General features: G+C 41.7%; 2 protein-coding genes across 2 annotated transcripts; one reads left to right on the forward strand and one right to left on the reverse strand.

The window, feature by feature from the left end:
- Positions 1–1,424: 1,424 nt before the first annotated feature.
- Positions 1,425–2,433, forward strand: LOC118408328 (zinc finger protein 271-like; the record flags this gene model as incomplete). Its single annotated transcript, XM_035809015.1, is given in 1 exon segment — positions 1,425–2,433. A coding segment is annotated over 1 exon segment (718 nt), but the record flags the coding sequence as incomplete, so codon positions are not given.
- Positions 2,434–6,545: 4,112 nt separating this feature from the next.
- LOC118408324 lies at positions 6,546–11,246 on the reverse strand. The gene is made up of 3 exons (XM_035809013.1): positions 10,944–11,246; positions 8,350–8,498; positions 6,546–6,972 (listed from the first exon to the last, which is right to left on the reverse strand). The coding sequence occupies exons 1-3, from the start codon at positions 11,203–11,205 to the stop codon at positions 6,922–6,924; spliced, it is 462 nt and encodes a 153-aa protein (XP_035664906.1). The 5' UTR covers positions 11,206–11,246; the 3' UTR covers positions 6,546–6,921.
- Between the last annotated feature and the right edge of the window lie 7,477 nt (positions 11,247–18,723).

Here is an 18,723-nt window from a genome sequence, read left to right on the forward strand (position 1 = left end):
CTGAAGACAGCAGCTCACGGCCTACCTGCCCAAAGCAGAACACCGAAGGCTCAACATACTGTTAAGGAGTTACTCCAGATAGCAGGTCGGTACCAAACTGCCCCAATCAGAACACAGAAGACACAACAAACTGTTAAGGAGTTAGTTCAGACAGCGCGTGCAGCTCAGGACCAGACTGCACAGAGCAGGACACCAAAGACACAACAGACTGTTAAGGAAGAAGATGGCCAAGAGAAAAACCTTGGCAACGCTGACAACAATTCTGCAATATTCCAACTTAGCTGTGGCACAGCTGTCAAAGATGAGGAAATGCATGAGCTAGAGAAGGGCCTTGTTGATTGTTGCAAGAGCACTGCCGAACTGCTGAGTTTTGATGCAGTTGGTACTGATATTGAGAAGAAAAATGAAGAGATGAATCCTGATCATTCAAGTGATTACACCAATGTATCATCTCAGTTGAGTTGCACAGTTGGCACTGTGGAAGGTCAAAAAGAGCTGGACCCTGCAAACTGTTACAACTCCCATACACCATCCCAGTTGAGTTCTGGTACGATTGGCACTGTGGAAGATAAACGAGACAGGAACCCTACAAACCTTGTCACCAATGGCACACCATCCTTGCTGAGCTGCAGTACACCTTGCATTAAGGTTGAAAAGGAAGGTGGCCAAAAAATAAATCCTGCTAATGGTTACAACACCGTTACATCCCAACTAAGTTGTGCTACACTTGCTACTGATGTCCAAACGCACAGTACACCAGCCTCGGGTGCTGCTAAACAACCAGCCAAAATTCCTCGTAAGCGTGTTAGGAACAGAAAGCCTGCAAAGTCTAAATGTCGCTCAAACGGAGTCAAGGAATGTGTACCAGTAAAGGTAGACTACGTGGGACCTGGTCTTGCAGCATCAGATGATAGTCAAGACTTGAACGATACAGCAGAGAATTCCGGACTGACTTTAATGCCAATAATTGTGTACCAACCAAGCCCCTCGCAGGATACCAGCCATGATTCAGAAGTTAGCAACCAGTTGCAGCTACCCAAACGCAAACAGAGTAGAAAGCAAGTGTTGGAACCAAAAAAGGCAGATCTAGTAGCTTCTGAGGGTTTGAAGGTGGACCACAATAATTTTAAGGACACCAATGGTACCTCTTCTCAGGAAATAGTTGCTGATGTTACAGAAGGTGATAATGCAGAGATGGTCCTCAGTAATAGAAACAACACTGTTGATGCAAACAAGGAAGATGTATTGGAAGAAGAAGATGACTTTGAGGAAGAGCTATCATCATCAGAAGATGAGAAGAAGAAGAGGAAGGGCTACGAGAGTGACGGTTCGTGGCACTTATCATCATCAGAAGACGAACTGTTTGATGATAGCAATGGATCCGCGTCATCCTGTGACAGCGATTGGTTAGAAGAGACAGAACGGCAAAAGGAAAGGAGAAAACATAACTTAAAAAGGAAAAAGAAGACTTTGTGGGTGTGCAAATGTCAGGAAAAGTTTACCAGTGAAAAGTCATATCGCAAACACAAGCTCGAGGCCCATCCAGTTACATGTGAATACTGTGACATGAAGTTTCCTTCAGCACGAACATTTGAGAAACACCTGAAAACCCACCTGCCGAGCGAAGACAAACTGGACCTCAAGGGAAACAAGCTGTTTCTGTGTGACCATTGCGGACAGTTCTTCAATAACAAGGATTTTAAGAGGCACGAGCTGGCGCTTAGCGAAGCAAGTCCGTACAAATGCGAGTGGAAAAACTGCAAGTCCACTTTCAAAAGGATGTTTACTTTAAAAAATCACGTCCGCCATGTCCACGAAAAAAATTGTTTCCCCTGCCCTTACGAGGGTTGTGAGAAAACGTTTGGTGTTAGGTCAGTCATGATGAAACATTACAAAGTGCACACGGATGAGCGCAGCCACCAGTGTTCGTACTGCGGTAAGATGTTCCAGAGGCCGGACCACCTGAGGGTTCACACGAGGATCCACACGGGCGCCACCCCGTTTAATTGTAGCCTGTGTAACTACGGCGGTCGGCAGGCCAACTGTCTCAGGTGGCACATGAAAACACACCATCCTGAACACTGCAAAAAGTCGGGGAAGTCAGGCGACAAAAAAGGGGGAAGACCAAGGAAGAAAGTATAGTGGAGAGTTTGAACACTGTATCCATGTGCCCATTAAGTTCACTTTTTTAAACTCTATATCATACACAAAAAAACTCTTACAACACACGTAAACTTTCAGTCAGGTTCTCTTACCCTTCTCAAGTTGAAATGGCCCAAAGCCTAAGTCATGTATCCTGAGTGAAAATGACCCTCTGCTGGCATCATGCATTCATTCGGGATATGTGACTTATGCTTTGAGGGAGTTTATCTTGTCAGAGAACTGACTGAAGGCTTGTTGGTAAGAGCTTTCTTTGTGTACTGACATAGAGTTTAGAATCTTCACTATGCTGATTACTGTCAAAGATGAACTAGCATGCATGTACAAGGAGAAAAGTGTTGGAGAAGGATGCTTTGGTAACTCAATGTGAATCTAGTATTACCTCAGGAAACTAAAGCTAAAATGACCTAGCCTTATTCCAGGCACGTAGTCTCAGTCGCACAATGACCTGTTATGGTAAGAACAAGAAGATCTGATTATGAGCAAAAGTGACTGACTGCATTGTCACTTTGCTTTGCTAAATCATATTAGCTCTCAGCTTGCTAAAATAACCATCTGGCACCAAATATGGTATTGTTTATGAGGTTGGGCTGCAGAGAGAGGGTTACAAGGCAGGTTGAACAACCTTGTTAATCTCAGTTTTAGTTTTTCATGGATGCACACTCATGGACAATGGTTTCCTTGACTCTTGAACAGTTGTAAAAGTTATTAACACACGTTCATACTTTCAAAACAGTACTAGTCCCCCTGGTCATGGAAAAGTTTTAAAAAATTGTAGATATTAGAACTGGCAATGTTAGTTATGGTGTAAAATAAGGAATTTTTTACAATGTTCTGCCACAACAGCTAGTTACTACATGGATTATACATGTAACTCTTTCCTTCCACAAACTCTGATGCTGTTTTTCAGGGTTAAGTTTATTCATAGATAAAATACATATATTTTGTAGTTTTGGGTACCAGTGTTGATAAAAATTCCACAGACTTCTATACCTTTGCCTAATAATTAGCCGTTTCTCGTTCATTGTGCAGATACATTGTAGTAACTTACAGTAAATTTATATCTCAGTGGATCATCTCCTTTACACAGATAAGTTAATAAAACAAGTTGTTCAAAGTTTGAAATATGTTTTTTTTTTGTTGCATTTCTGCATAAAAAATGGTAATAAGGCCCTGATACCCATTCACTGTAACATAGACCGCCGGTCCCAGAACTTTTTTAAGGAAAAAAGTTGTATTTGGTTAGTCCTGCAAGAACTTAGGGTCAGTGGGTAGGGATTTCTGACCTACGCGGTATCCAACAAATACATAAAGCATACTGGTATTTTCAACATCAAATTATTACTAATAGTAGTAGAATACAGTCAGGCACATGTCAGGGTTGGACAAGTTTTTAGATTCACTAGTCTTGTCCTATCGGGCAAGCACATAGAAAATTTACTTCCAGACACACTAACAAACAAGCCATAGTCAGTATGAAAATTGGGATGACACTTTATTTCCACAACTCTTGATTACGATACAAGTGACAACATACATGAGATGACAATTTGGTTATTGGCACATGTTAAAATCGTGAAAGTGACAAGCAACCACAAAACAAGAACAGAACTAATACTGCTTCAGCCTCAACTTGGGTATGATCATAATTCAATCTCCAAGCAGATGCTATGGTAGCCTAAGATCAAAAGCTAGAGAGGAAGTGTAGCTGGCCTAGAAGTGTGCATTGGTTAGCCACTCCTAATTGCCTAATCTCCAAGCAGATGTTGGGGTAGAAAATCACAACGTTTTCATTGGGACCAAGCGGCAAAAGCGTTGATCTTGACCTTTTGAGAATGAGAAATACTTACAAAATGCTGCCAAATATACTTAAGCCGGCTGCTACATCTGCTTGGACATTAGGCTGGACAAGTTATGTCAGTTCTGGTCCTGATGCATAACATGTTTATCAAACAGAACACAGGTTAGTGCCAAAATTTTTATGGACTTGGTTGAACACTATTATATACAGGCCTATTGTAGGGCGCCAAATACCTACTTGCAACATACAATTATTTGCAGCAAAAATTGAAATTAATGGGCAAAAATCTAAAACCTTCAATTACGAAGGGTTAATTAAGTACTGTGCTTGGCTAAAATATTGTGACAATTCCTCAGGAAGTGAAACTCAGTGTTATGCTAGCCAATAAGCGTACATCACATCTTAAAAAATTTGGTGTGTCTGTGATTCAATGGGCAACATAAGGCCACAGCAAGTAAATTTTATGGATGACATCAGCGTGCGCATTAATTGTCGCATGATTTGAAAATAAAAAGCAAGAAAATCAACATGCCACAAGGACAGTTGAATGTTGACAGTCTAAGATGTTCCATCCCATATGAATACCCAGTGCAGTAGCTGCCAATGATGGTAGGATAAGCTCTTTCTACAATCGTTCTAGACGTCTAGTTATTTGAGAAGAATACACAACTACAAGGACAGGTAATGATGTTGAAAAGTTACAGGAATAGAAGATCTGTTGCTTGTGATATCATGTTTTGTCACCTTGATTATTGTTTTGTGAGGTTTATGATGTCAAAATTTGAAAATGTAGGGATCTTGTTTGTTTTTTTGTTTTTTTCCCACGCTATCTCACTAAATTTGGAGTCTCTGGCGGATGTCATCCATAAAATTTACTTGCTGTGGTCTAAAACATATTGCATTACAATAATTCTATTGTCAGGATACAAACATACCTCGCACTAGTTACTAGTAACTAACACTCTCCCTGCTACAACTTAATCTAATGGCACCAGGTTAGTTACAGGTTTGACAGCAAGGAAGAGGTTAAATTGTGCCCTACGACAAATTGCAATTCCCCAATCAGTACAGTAGCTCAGGGTTCTAGCTAGGATTTTATTTTAGCGTAGTGGTAATGGCAAGGTAGAGAACAAGCAATCAGAAGGATCGTGTCAAGGAAGGATCTTGGCCCTTCCGCGGTGAGAATTTTAAAAATGTAGAGTAAAAAGTTGACATGATATTGATAAGGGTTCCTGTGAGGGGACTTACTGTAACTAGACTTTTTGGTCAGTCTAGAGTGGCATATCATAATTTTTCATATTTGATTGGACATTTTTCAAGTAGTACATGACAGCAAAATACCACTACGCAAATTATAGCGTTGTGGCCAGTTACGCTAAAATGCACTGGCTAGAACCCTATAGCTTGTGTAGGACATGCGCATTACCCGATAGTGGTAGCACTTTCATTTGCTCCCAGCAGTCTGGCCAATGGACTTGTCTAACTCTGTAGGTACATTGTGGCAAGGATATGATAACGACTGTAAATTGTGAGGATTGCCTATCATATACTAGTACTACATTGTACATCATACAGTACTATATCAGGCATATCTATATGCAAACTACACACAATATTGAAGCCATTGGTTCAACAGCGTACTCTCCAAGCAGATAGCTGGGAAGATCATAGCCTTTTGGCTTACCCACATTCAGGGAGCACCAGAAAATATACTATTCCACCACAACATCTGCTTGGAGATTACAGCTATGTTGCTATCAATTTGCTATTGGTATAAAACACACACACATTATCTCATGATTACACTAGGTGATATTTTGGTCAGTATACAATGTAGGTTAAAAACTTTTATATATATCCCAGATAGCCTGTTCCCAAACCCAAAGATTTGTTAGATTATGGCAGTATTAACGTTGGAGAATTTTCTTATAAGTATCACACAAAATATATGTAGGAAAAATGTTGATCCATTGTAAATATCCATGGTTATACTTTGTAAAAATATAATGTTTTGAAAAAGCACAGTGCTCCCGAAATACAGATCCCCTAACACCTAATATATGACTGCAGATATCAAAGGGAAGGTAATATAAATAGTTGTACTGGCTATTGAAATGGGTTTATATCAAAATTTATATTATATCCTCCAAATATTCTCCAATGAATTCAAGCCAGGATTTTCTGACAGTTGGTTCAGAGGGGAAAACAAATTGCTGCTGTATGTTGATTTACTTTAGACATCCAGGTATTAAACAAGTTAGGCCAAATAGCAAAATCTTATGCAACTGAATATGACTTTTGAAAACAGAGAAAAAATTCAGTTGCTTGAGTAACTGCTATTTGGCATGAATCAAAGCAGTGTAAAGCAGCTACATCCTAACTTTGTAAGTAATCTACAAGTTGCCAACTGTTTGCAGGTGTGAAGTAAGCCCTATTCCATCCATGCCCTATCAAATGTACAACCCAAATTGCACAGCCTTCAAATCTCCTACAGGCCACCAAACATATGACAGATGACATACGTTCCAGTTCAAACCCTCCTTACATGGATCAACTTACTAGTACATGAGGAACAACTAATAATTAAAAGTAACATTTTCCAACCAGAACAAGAATGGTTCAAGTGAGAGTCCTGAGAACTGCTAAAACACTATCAAAGGAGTGTGCCTTTTTAATGGCCTAAATAGTCTTTTCCTGATAGCGCATCATTTCTTTTGCACTATGAATATGACACAACAGAGTGCAATAGAACAGATATCATCAGTGATACGCCTTCAGAAAAACTGCCAAACAAAAGCCAGACTCCAAACGCCTGTTTAGGAGGCTACTAAAATACAGTATTGAGTCTTGAATACAGGTAAACATACGACTGTGTTCTTGGAGAAGGTTGAGCTGCCTTGTTGGTGATGTTTCTTAACCTGAGGCCCCAAGATGTCTGCATGTCTTACAGCTGTGTGTCTTCACTGCTTGGTTCCTTTGCCCACCGTGCTTTCTTGAGTAACTGTGTTAAACTGGTAAGAAAAAAAAGATACATGGCATAAAAATGCTGACATCGATTTTAGAATTCTAAAATGCATGGCGTAAATGTTTACAAAAGGGATAGCTTCCACTCGAAACCTACATTGTATTGCATAGTTCCTTTGTTAATTGTGTGAGAGCATGAAGAGACTACTAAGGGTAGCTTATAATAGGTTTGGATGCCAGACGAAAGAGCAAGTTCTGAAAACTTGATTTTTTATCAATAAATATTCTATCAAAATTGATGCCTATACATAATTTTTTTCTTCACTGAGCTAGTCCTGAGTCACTGAGCTGGCAACTTGGGCACATCTGGCTGTAAGTGTAACTAGTAACAAACCACCAACTTACAATGAGTTCCCTCCAATAGAGCACAGCCCCTGCTACCAGTAGAGCCAGAGGCCCTGCATGGTCTATATCTGTCTATCCATCTCTCTCTCTCTCTCTCTAAACTATACTCACGATGAAGCCCCTCCAGTACAGCACAGCCCCTGCTACCAGTAGAGCCAGCAAGACGAATGCGATGGCCCACAGCAGGCGTGCACGGCCCTGGGTGATCTACATCTATCCATCTCTCTCTCTCTCTCTCTCTCTCTCTCTCTCTCTCTCTCTCTCTCTCTCTCTAAACTATACTCACGATGAAGCCCCTCCAGTACAGCACGGCCCCTGCTACCAGTAGAGCCAGCAAGACGAAGGCGATGGCCCAGAGCAGACACACACGGCTACTAAGTCTCTTACAGCTTAACCAGTAACAAACTATCAACTCACGATGAAGCCCCTCCAGTAGAGCACAGCCCCTGCTACCAGGAGAGCCAGTAGGACGAAGGCGATGGCCCAAAGCAGACACACACGGCTACTAAGTCTCTTACAGCTTAACCAGTAACAAACTATCAACTCATGATGAAGCCCCTCCAGTAGAGCACGGCCCCTGCTACCAGTAGAGCCAGTAGGACGAATGCGATGGCCCACAGCAGGCGTGCACGGCCCTGGGTGGTCTATATCTATCTATCTGTCTATCCATCCATCTATCTATACTCACTATGAAGCCCCTCCAGTAGAGCACGGCCTCTGCTACCAGTAGAGCCAGTAGGACGAAAGCGATGGCCCACAGCAGGCACGCATCTCTCTCTCTCTCTCTCTCTCTCTCTCTCTCTCTCTCTCTCTTTCTCTCTCTCTAAACTATACTCACGATGAAGCCCCTCCAGTACAGCACAGCCCCTGCTACCAGTAGAGCCAGTAGGACGAAAGCGATGGCCCACAGCAGGCGTGCACGGCCCTGGGTGATCTACATCTATCCATCTCTCTCTCTCTCTCTCTCTCTCTCTCTCTCTCTCTCTCTCTCTCTCTCTCTCTCTCTAAACTATACTCACGATGAAGCCCCTCCAGTACAGCACAGCCCCTGCTACCAGTAGAGCCAGTAGGACGAAAGCGATGGCCCACAGCAGGCGTGCACGGCCCTGGGTGGTCGGCTTCACAAGAGTCACCAGCCTCCGTGTCTGGCGGGTCACGGTCTTCTCAGCTGGGGGTAGGGGTGGTAGACAGAGAAGTAATGATTGAACTTAAAGTTTATTGAACGACATTTGTACATGGTACAATCAGCCTTGTCACAAACTTTTACTAGTTTTAGAGTGGGGGCTAATATATGAAAGTAGCAGGCAAGGCGCGTAGCGGCTTGCGGCCAGCCACGAAGTGGCGAGCGGGGGGTAGGTACGGGAGGGGGTGTCCCCCCGTCCCGTCTTTAAACTTTGAATTGACAAAAAAATCCTGAATTTCAAAAAAATTCGGCATAGGTTCCCCGCTATGACCCCTAACCGGGGGCCAACTATCAGAAAACTGCTAGAGGTTTATCAAAACATATTGCTTGGGGATTTTGTAACGGGACTTAAACTTTAATTTTTTGAAATTCTACCCCAAAGTAGCCGGCTGGAAAAACGTAAGTAGGTGGCTAAAATCACCGCCTGCCGCCTTGTTTTGACAAGGCTGACAATAATGTAAGGCAGCATTAACAGCCTTGGGGGGAAAAATTGGTAGTAGCACTGATGTCTTGCAATTCGAGCAAGAGCTGTGTACTGGTACACTGTACAGGTCCAAAATACAGGAATTCTGGTGTACCAGTACGGTACCTATGATCCACAACACATGTAACATGCACATGTGACTTGCACAGAGGGACTGCCTGTCTGTCACTTAGCACTACACAGGGGAACTGACAGAAAAGTTCACTTCAAATTAGGGCAAACAGTCCCTTTGAACCAGGTAAAAAAAACATTCCAAACTTGCAGAGATATTTTGCAAACATTTTAGCATTCAGAAAAAAATGCATTACATTTACAATTTTTCCGTTGTCAACATGGAGAGAATTTTTGTCGTTTCTATAAAATAACTCCTACTGGTGGTGTTGGTGGTAGTGAGGAATTATAGATCCTATGCAGTAGTCTTGTGTCTAGCGCAATTTAGCCCTGCATGTCTATGTCTTGCAAACATGCTTTTTTTTGTCATCAAAGATCGAGCATTATTTGAACAAGTAGTTCAGGTACAGATTCAGGTCCGGACCTGTACCTAAACCCATGTACCTGTACCTAAATTTTGTTTAGGTACACAGCTCTGCTTGCAATCCAAGCTACGCAAGTTGACTGTGCAAAATACTAGTCTGTGCTGTTTGAAAGTGACAGCTAATGAAAAGGTAGTGAGTTAATGAAAACTGGCCAGAGGCATACTAGTACATGGCTCTTGCACACAGACAATGGGCACGGGTCTCAATGTAGAGATGTGTGAGCAATCGCCTAATTATGCGCATAACTCACAAATCTCACATCCTTTCCCTCAGGCATTTCTACCTCTATTCAGGATATTCAATTACAGATCTACAATCATAAACATACATTGCAACAAATGTTTTCTTGTTCAACTGAAATAAGTGCTGGAAAACTCCGTTAGTGCCAATGGTAAGAGTAATAGGCTCTAACACTGTAAAATTACAGACTAGAGTCTTTGTTTGTATTACATATTGGCATTAGAATTCACAGGGCACAGGTATCTTGCATTTGGTCATTTCTAAACCGATACCAGATATGTAGTACTGTAAATACAGAAATTTTCGTGGTGGTTTTATGTTTGCGGTTTTCGCGTTGCAAATTGATTGCGAACTTAAAACCATCGCAAACATTTTTCCATGCCATGGCAGTAACTGAGTAAGAGCTCAAAACCACTATGAGTATGAACAGTCCTTTTTCCCTCTACCGTGAAATTAACCACCAGACTTAAGTCATTTTGTACCTTATGCATGGAATGGACATTTCTAATATGATCTATAGCTGCAAGGAGGTTATTATAACCCCATTGGTAGCTGCCAGATAGCTGCTGGTGTTGTGGTCTTTAATCTAGGTCATGACCTCACTGGGTCCCTTGTTCACATTTACTATGTTGTAAAACTGTACACCAGCTGCTGACAAGTGTTAGTTGTGTCAGATCGTTGTCAAATATTCTCGGGAAATTCCTCGCGCTCTGAGTATGGACATAGACACCATAAACGTCACAGAACTTAAGAGAGAGGCCACGCCCATTTAAGTAAACCATTCATAGCGTTTGAAATTTTCACATGTAACGTTACACAAAACAAGTAAGCAAGAACAAAGAGGTAGGTTTATACCGAAAACAATAAAAACTACACAAATCAACTCATTTTTGCCACTTAACTTACAAATATAATTGTGTTAAAATTCTAAATAAAAAGAAGCAGCAGAGAAATTTACAAATGCCGGGAATATTTCTTTTGGAATCGTCACATGCAAGGCATCCTTTGTTTGTGTACTGTCGCCCACTCGCTTTCCTGTATAGAATTTAAGAAATGATCCTACTTTCTTCTCCAAATATCTCATAAGACATCGACGTGAAGTACGCTTCTACCTAAAAATGACTGTACATGTGCAAAATATGCTATATTTCAAACGCTGTCTGTAGTTACCGTTGTACAATGAAGCCCTGTTCCGAAGGGTCGACTGCGCCTCTTCCGCGATCCGACTCAGATCCTCCTCGGTCAGATCGTAGTTTTTGTGCGGGGTGGAGTAGACCTGGGGCAGGGCGCCCCTCGGGGTGGCCCCCAGGGGACTGGCGGGCAGGTCCTCGGGGGTGACCCGCCGTGAGACGGGCGTGGAGGGCGCCTGGACCACCGTTGTCGTGACGGTCTCCTGCACGGTTTTGCGGGAACTTTTCCTAGCTGGCGCCATTTTGGAAATGGAGTGGATGTCGGGAAGGAGGGCGCCAAGGGGGGTTTGGGGGTGACGTTTGACGTCTAGTCTGTCGAGGCTCAAATAGGGGTTTTCAGGCATATACAAAGTAATAAAATGACGCAAGTATTGACTTATTATTCGTTATTGATCATTCTCTGACAACATACTATAAATGCAGAGTTTTCGCGGTGGTTTCATGTTCGCGGTTTTCGCGATGCCAATTCACAGCGAACTTAAAACCGCTGCTCATAATTTTTTGCAAGGGCATTACTAGTACAAAGAGACTACAGTGCAACAGTCGTTTTTCCCGCTACCGCGAAATCAAATCCCCGCGAACTTAAATGCATATACAGTATTTCGATGGACCACAGCCATAAAACGCCTATCCAACAGATCCTTGATCTATAAAAATGACAAGAAGATCTAACGTTAGTGAAATAGCCCCGTAGTATTTCTATCATACGCTGTATTGTGCATGTATATGTCACAGGGGAGATTGGAATACAGGGGAATTCGGAGTTCTCCTAGGAGCCTATGAGAGATTTGATTCCAATCTCCCCTAGGAGAGATTGGAATTTGACCAGAACTCAACTGGAATTTCAATCTGCTAGTGACATGTATGCTAATACTAGTAGACATTCTAAGACATATATCAGCAATTTCTGATGAAAAGGCGTTGAAATAAAAGTACACCATACATGCATGTTGTATAGTCTACCAGCCCACGAAGGTCAGCCGACGTAACGTGGCATATACATATACATGTACAAAGAACTTGGGCAGGTCCAGATTAACGACATGAGAAATTCTGAATTCATGAACACGAGTCTTTTGTTTTTCGTCACAAAACCACTTTCCCAGATAGAGCTTTCATAAGGCCTCTAAAATATAGTTCTTGGACATTACAATTATCTATCTATAAAGAATGTATCCCCATTCTTACTAAAATGTTGCGAAGCTTCATTTGTATATTCTCAATATGCATGGTCGCCTACACATATCATCTCCATGCAATTAGTCTCAGTTGTGACGCTGACGATCCTACAGACGAACATCTCCCAAAAGCTTCACCGTAAGTACAGAATATCTGAATCCTGTTTTTTCGTACTGAGTCCACCAAAATGCACGCACTAGTTTATATTGCAACATCAGTACACTATGAAATCTTGTCGTATCTTATCTTAACAGTACTTTGTTAGTACCCTACATGCCTAGACATGTTGATCCTTAGTTTAGATCATTAGTTTTCTTGACGATTCTCAGTAAAGAATTGTTTGGTATGTACCGGTATACCATGAATAGTTTGTTTTCCTTTCATGAACTGTCGAAATTATTCAGAGTGAGTGGCTTTTCTTACATGATACAAGAAATGAAAATATAAATTAGGTCTCGAATGCGACGTTCCATTTTAAGATTATGTGCTATTGCGAACCTTGATTTTCTCCTGAAAGGAAGGATGGTAATTGTATGACTATATAACCTCCAGTTACATGTAGTATCAGTATATGATGAAACGCTAAAATAACTTAGTAAGACGTGTAAGAACAACACGTCAGATACAACCCCAGTCAAGACAACGTGTATTTCCAATCTAAAACACTGATATATAGATTGTCTGGTAGCAGAAGATGACTCGTGGGCTGGCTCATCTACTTTTTTTCGTGGGGTGTCAATCAGTAGGAAGATTGCCTTTTTTATTTGTCTGCTGAAGAGATTACGTCGAGTGTCAGACTGTGAAAACTGATATTTCACCAAAAATCTTTTTGCCCTTTACAAAAAGCGTCAGTGAAAATCTATTTTGGTTTGCTTTTCTATTTTGCTCTTTTACTTTTTTTCTTTTAAAGTCAGCAAATAGGCAGGAAAAAAAGTTTGATAGTAAACTAAGAGACACGTATATTAGCGATGCACACGCCAACATCACTGGTCAATTGTTTGCGTTTATGCAGATGTGATTCACACAAGGACAACACTCAAGGCTGTTTCAGAAAAGAGCTATTGTTGCTAGGCAACGAAGACTTCAACATTTCTACGCGACTGATCAAAACGCTTCATCAGAATAAGCCATCGTCTGTTCCTACTGTGTGTTCTGTATACTATTAGAGGCAGCAGAGGCAGCATCCATCCATCCATCCATCCATCCATCCATCCATCCATCCATCCATCCATCCATCCATCCATCCATCCATCCATCCATCCATCCATCAAGCGAAATCGTGCAGCACGTATCGCGCCTAGCAAAGTCACCAAGGTGGCCGAAAACCGTACCAACAGCTGCCATAACAGATATATAGTTCAAGTATGGCGCAGGCAAGTTCCAATGAGCTACCGCCGAACAGGAACTGCCTTCCAAAAGCCCGAGAACAGAATCCGATGTACGCACGAGGCACCGCTGATCCCTCGGTTACTCTGTTGAGGGAGCAAAACTATGACTTGTATCATGACCAATTTAACAATGGTGGCGATCCCTGCATCCAATCTTGTGCTGTAGGCGTTATATACCAAGATAACAATGAATCCGCCTGCACTCTAGCGAGCAATTATGACAATGAGTCTCATCATGTGAAGGAAGCAATGTCGGTTACATACGAGGGACACAATGTCGATCACATGCCGCAATTTTTATCTCAAGCTGACAAATTACACACAAATGAGAATTACGTAGGACAATCCCAGAATCCGAGTCCCATGTACGAGCTAAGCACCGTTCACACAGACTCAAACTCGACGCGAGAGTCGGCTTCTCACCCTGGCGGGCCTGCAATCAATGAAGGCTGTGCCTCAGCCACCCATCCGTGTGATGTTAGTGAAACACACCAGAATAGTTACGAAAACTCCCGCAGGCCAACTGGCAGTACTAGTGACAACAGTGGTAGTGTCCATCCACATGAGAATGATGATGATATTGATAACAATGACGACAACCCCGACATTCAGCAATGTCATGTTACAAGTGAAGAAGCCAACATGTCAGCTAACAGTGACACTAATGCCAGCATCCAGCCATATGCAGTTAAGTACCAGGAGCATGACGACATTGGTGATGATGGCCCACTCCCAAGGGCTGATGGGGTTACAGGTGAAAACGGACAGCCAGCCAGTATCTCCACCGATGATGTGGACATGAAGCCATATGCTGCCGCATATATGGACCAGGATGCCATTGACAATGATATTATGGCCGACCCATCCAGCAATGATTCGATACACGTTCCGAACGCTCTTCAGCCAAATCCGATGTACGCGCCAAACGTTCAGCAACCTGCAGTTTGCGGTAAGCCTTGTCGATATATCGAAGCATTTGTATATTCACTCGGTTATACGTGCCAAGGTGTTTAATGTCATACCTTGGCTCACACTTGTTGAACTTGATACTTGAACAGAACTGGCTAAATTTTGTGTTTCCAGGTGTATATTATGATTGTTTGCAAGTTCTAGCTACTATGTTCTAAAAAGAAATATTTGTCATTTTTTCTCTGTCATTTTTTCTCTGTATTGGGATATCGGATATATATATATATATATATACTCTCCATCATTGAACCTTCTTTATGACATATCTATTAGGATATGTAGTTGTTTCCAAGGTCTAGCTATCTTCTGAGAAATATTTGTCCTGTTTTTCTCTGTCATTGAACCTTCTTTATGGCATATCTATTAGGATATATATATATATATATATATATATACATATATTTCTTTTAAACAGGATTATCTAGAATTCCATTCATTTACCTTCCATTCAATTGCTGTAATGTTGGGCCGAGCCCTTCCTACAACGGCAAATAAACTCCAAGAGCTAAGGAAGCTTGCAGGATGCAAAGCACAATGGAAAAGGGTGAAGAAAGACTGAATGCAGCTATAGGAATTTCCAAAGACTTACATGCAGAATACAGTGACTGATGATGATGATGAATGTTGGGATTTTTCAGAACGCCATCGGATGTGCTCAGCAGTAACAGCGGTTACAGTCCTTGTGTTTTGCGTCGGCGGCGGACTCTTTCTCTGGCCAGCCCATAGCACCGACTCACCAGCGCCGGTAAGTTACTGTATTAAAGCCTCTCATGTTTTTGCTTTGTCGACCAGTTGTTGAGATAGTTTCGTCCTTATTAGTTCCTATTTACAGTCAAACCTGTCTATAGCGGCCACTCAAGGGACTGGAGAAATTTGGTCACTATAGACAGGTGGCCACTATAGAGAAATTGACCAAGAGCAATAAGTTTTGGGTGAGTCCTATTCTTGTGTTGAAAATTACCGTTTAACTTCTTCAAGAATGACTTTTGCCAACACAGATGAACTTTCAAATTATGTCTATGACTATTGTTTACAAGTTCAGCAAAGTAGTCTATTCTGTCTACAGCCCACAGCGACTATGCCATCTACCTCTACCCCTGTTCAGACCGGATGCTGCAGTTCTGTCCCCACACCGCCGGCAGTCTCCAACAGCTCACAGTGTGAATGTAAGGCTGTAACACAAACACCAGGAACTAATTGACTCACTTACGTACATCAACCTTGTCTTAGCTAGCTTTGTCTTTCCCTTGTTTCTCAGTGGAAATTGTCTTAAGGTAGACTTTGTCTTACCTAGTTTCCTATTGGATATCCAAAATTGTCTTCACCTTTTTTCCATTCATAGTTAGGGTATAATTTTTAAGGCCAGTTTCTGCCAGATTACTTCTTTGTAACTGATGAAAGATGGTAGATGTCATCTGAAACGTCTGACCGTTTCTACAATCATAATCCAGTTGCTTCAATAACTGCTTTTTGGCGAAGGTAGGATTAACTTTAAGGTTCATCTGTTAGTGAGTACTCGCCTCTGAGTGAAGGGGTGTGAGAGTCTCTCTGTGTCACAGTGTCAAGACACTCGACGAAAGGAAGATTTATATTTACAAGGGCTCATCAACCTTCCTTTGAGGTATTACACCTGGCTAAATTGGCACTTTGACCTTCCATTGTTTTCTCATGTATGAATTAAGAAAGAATGGATCTGTAACGATAATTGAAAGATGGCCATGAAAGAATTCTTAAGCTGATTCTGGGGCCATATGGATGACGCCATCAGGTTTTATTTTATTATGTTTTTTTTATCAGAAAATACAGCACTTTGATACATACCACTGCATGGAAGCTATGTATGTTTTTCATGTGGATAAGGATGAAAGACACCAATTTCTAGATAAACAACTACTAGAGCTACTTCAGCTATGAGGAAGACATTTCAAGTCGGAAAGGTATATACGCAGATGCACTTGAATACTTTGATATCATTTTAATACGGCTGATTTGAAGTTGAACAAGATTGATTTCTTTTTTGAATTGAAAGTTTCAGTACATTACATTTTGTAAATGTAACAATTCATATAGTAAGGTTCTTCTGGTTGTGTTCTTCAAAACACAATCAGAATTGTACTCACTTCGAACGTTTCGATGTCTATCAGACACCATCGTCATGGTTAGAATGACTGGATCTGATTCTCGCGGCTACTTATGGCCGATGTAGGTGGCGCTGCAGCAGCAAGAATGCAGTCCTAAACGTGACTCAGACTAACCTACCATTTCTATCACTTCTTACAGCAAATCATACCAGACGCAGAAAGATGCAGGCCATCACCTTTGGCGAGAGAGGAAGAGAACCTGGGAAATTTGAAATCAACTACGGAGTGGCTGTGTCGGCTGACAATGAAATATTTGTGACTGATCTATTTAACCGTCGGGTCCAGATCTTTAGCATGAATGGGACCTATCTGCGCCTCTTCCCAACGGCAGTGCCGGGCGAGAGGCGGATAATGTACCCGTTCAGTGTTGCTATTGACGTAGAACCAGGGTATCTGTGGGTAGTGGGGAGTAGAGCTCCATATCATCCTGATGCGCATGCCATACAGTACAGTAAGGGCGGCCTGCCCATAAAGAAGTTTGATCTACGCTTCATGAGCCTGAACCCCCATCCCAGTATTGCGATAGACGTGCGCAACAACGATGTTATCGTGGGGGAGGGGGATACAATGATGATGTTTCAACCAAATGGCTCACCCTTCAGAAGTTTTGAAGTGTTAAAAAACAGAAAATGGAGTGGGGAGAAAATCGGCGGAGTGATTTCAGACAGGGAGGGAAATATACTGCTTACGGACTCGTACAAAGCCGTTAGGGTGTACAATCGCTTCGGAGACAAGATATTGGAATTTGGAAACTTTGGGCGCGATGAGGACCAACTGGTCGTCCCCCATGGTGTTTGTGTGGACCAATTGGGGCGCATCATTGTGGCGAATTGGGGCAAAAACCGGGTGGACATGTTCACAAGCCGCGGGGAGTTTGTCCGTACCGTCGCGAGCATTGAAAACCCCTGGGGTGTCACCATTGGCCCGGATGGACAGTTGGTGGTGACTAGTGCTCATGAAAGTGTTACTATCTTTCCACGCCACGTGGTGTTTCCTTGAGACTCTCCAGTATGTGTAACACCTTCCTACCCCCCCTACCCCCGACCCTCTCTCTCTCACACACACAGACACACACACACACACACACACACACACACACACACACACACACACACACACACACACACACACACACCTTCCTTACCTCATCTCATCCCTCAAGCCCCTTTCCACTAGGACGGCGCTCTCGCCGCGCTATCTCTGCGACCTTAAATTTGACATATCGCTCAACGAATTGTGTAGAAAAGAAACGAATCTTTTTACACTTTGAATTTGTGTATTTGCCCTAAAAATTCATCTGATAAACTCCCCAAGCCCACAGGGACCGTACTAGCCACATATGTAGTTACCACTTTCAATTGTCTTAATTCATATGTGACTGATATCATATTTACCTTATTGCAACGTTCATCATATACTATGTATATACTTTACTTCATTATTCATTATCAATTCATACCATTAATTATCATTTGAGTATCGTTGTTGTATTGTTATCGTATCGTGTGTATTGATTTACTTTATTATGTATTATTCATGATCAATTTTGTTTAGCTCAATGAAGGCTTATATGTAGTATATATAGTGTATTTTTCCATCCTCGTGCACATGCTTTAATTCATCATTATTGTGTTGTGATTAATGTAATATTTTTGTTGTATGATGTTTAATTTGTTAAATGCAAAATTTTTGTCATGTGATGAATTTGTTTAATGCAAAATTTGCTTGAGGCATTATGTTTAGTTGTGTGATGTTTAATCTGTTTAATGCAAAATTTGTTCAATGCAATATTTTTTGTTGTGTGATAAGTTGAACAAAGAACTTCCCACTGCTTCAAGTGCATATCCTACGTTAAATTACATTGTAGATGTCATCAAGGTTCTCAATGCTCGCCTATTCAGCGATCTGACTCGGTTCTTTTCCGCCCGTGACTTTACTTCATAGTAGCATTGGCACTTAAATGATATTCATTGATTATCTTTTTAAGTACATATCAATTAATCATACTTCTGAATATTATTAGCACATGCTTAGTTGAATAAAATCAGCCCTTTTCTTGCTATGGATCTGATGAGTTTTGTCA

This window comes from Branchiostoma floridae, unplaced genomic scaffold (assembly GCF_000003815.2).
Source record: "Branchiostoma floridae strain S238N-H82 unplaced genomic scaffold, Bfl_VNyyK Sc7u5tJ_1570, whole genome shotgun sequence".
Classification (NCBI taxonomy): Eukaryota; Metazoa; Chordata; class Leptocardii; order Amphioxiformes; family Branchiostomatidae; genus Branchiostoma; species Branchiostoma floridae.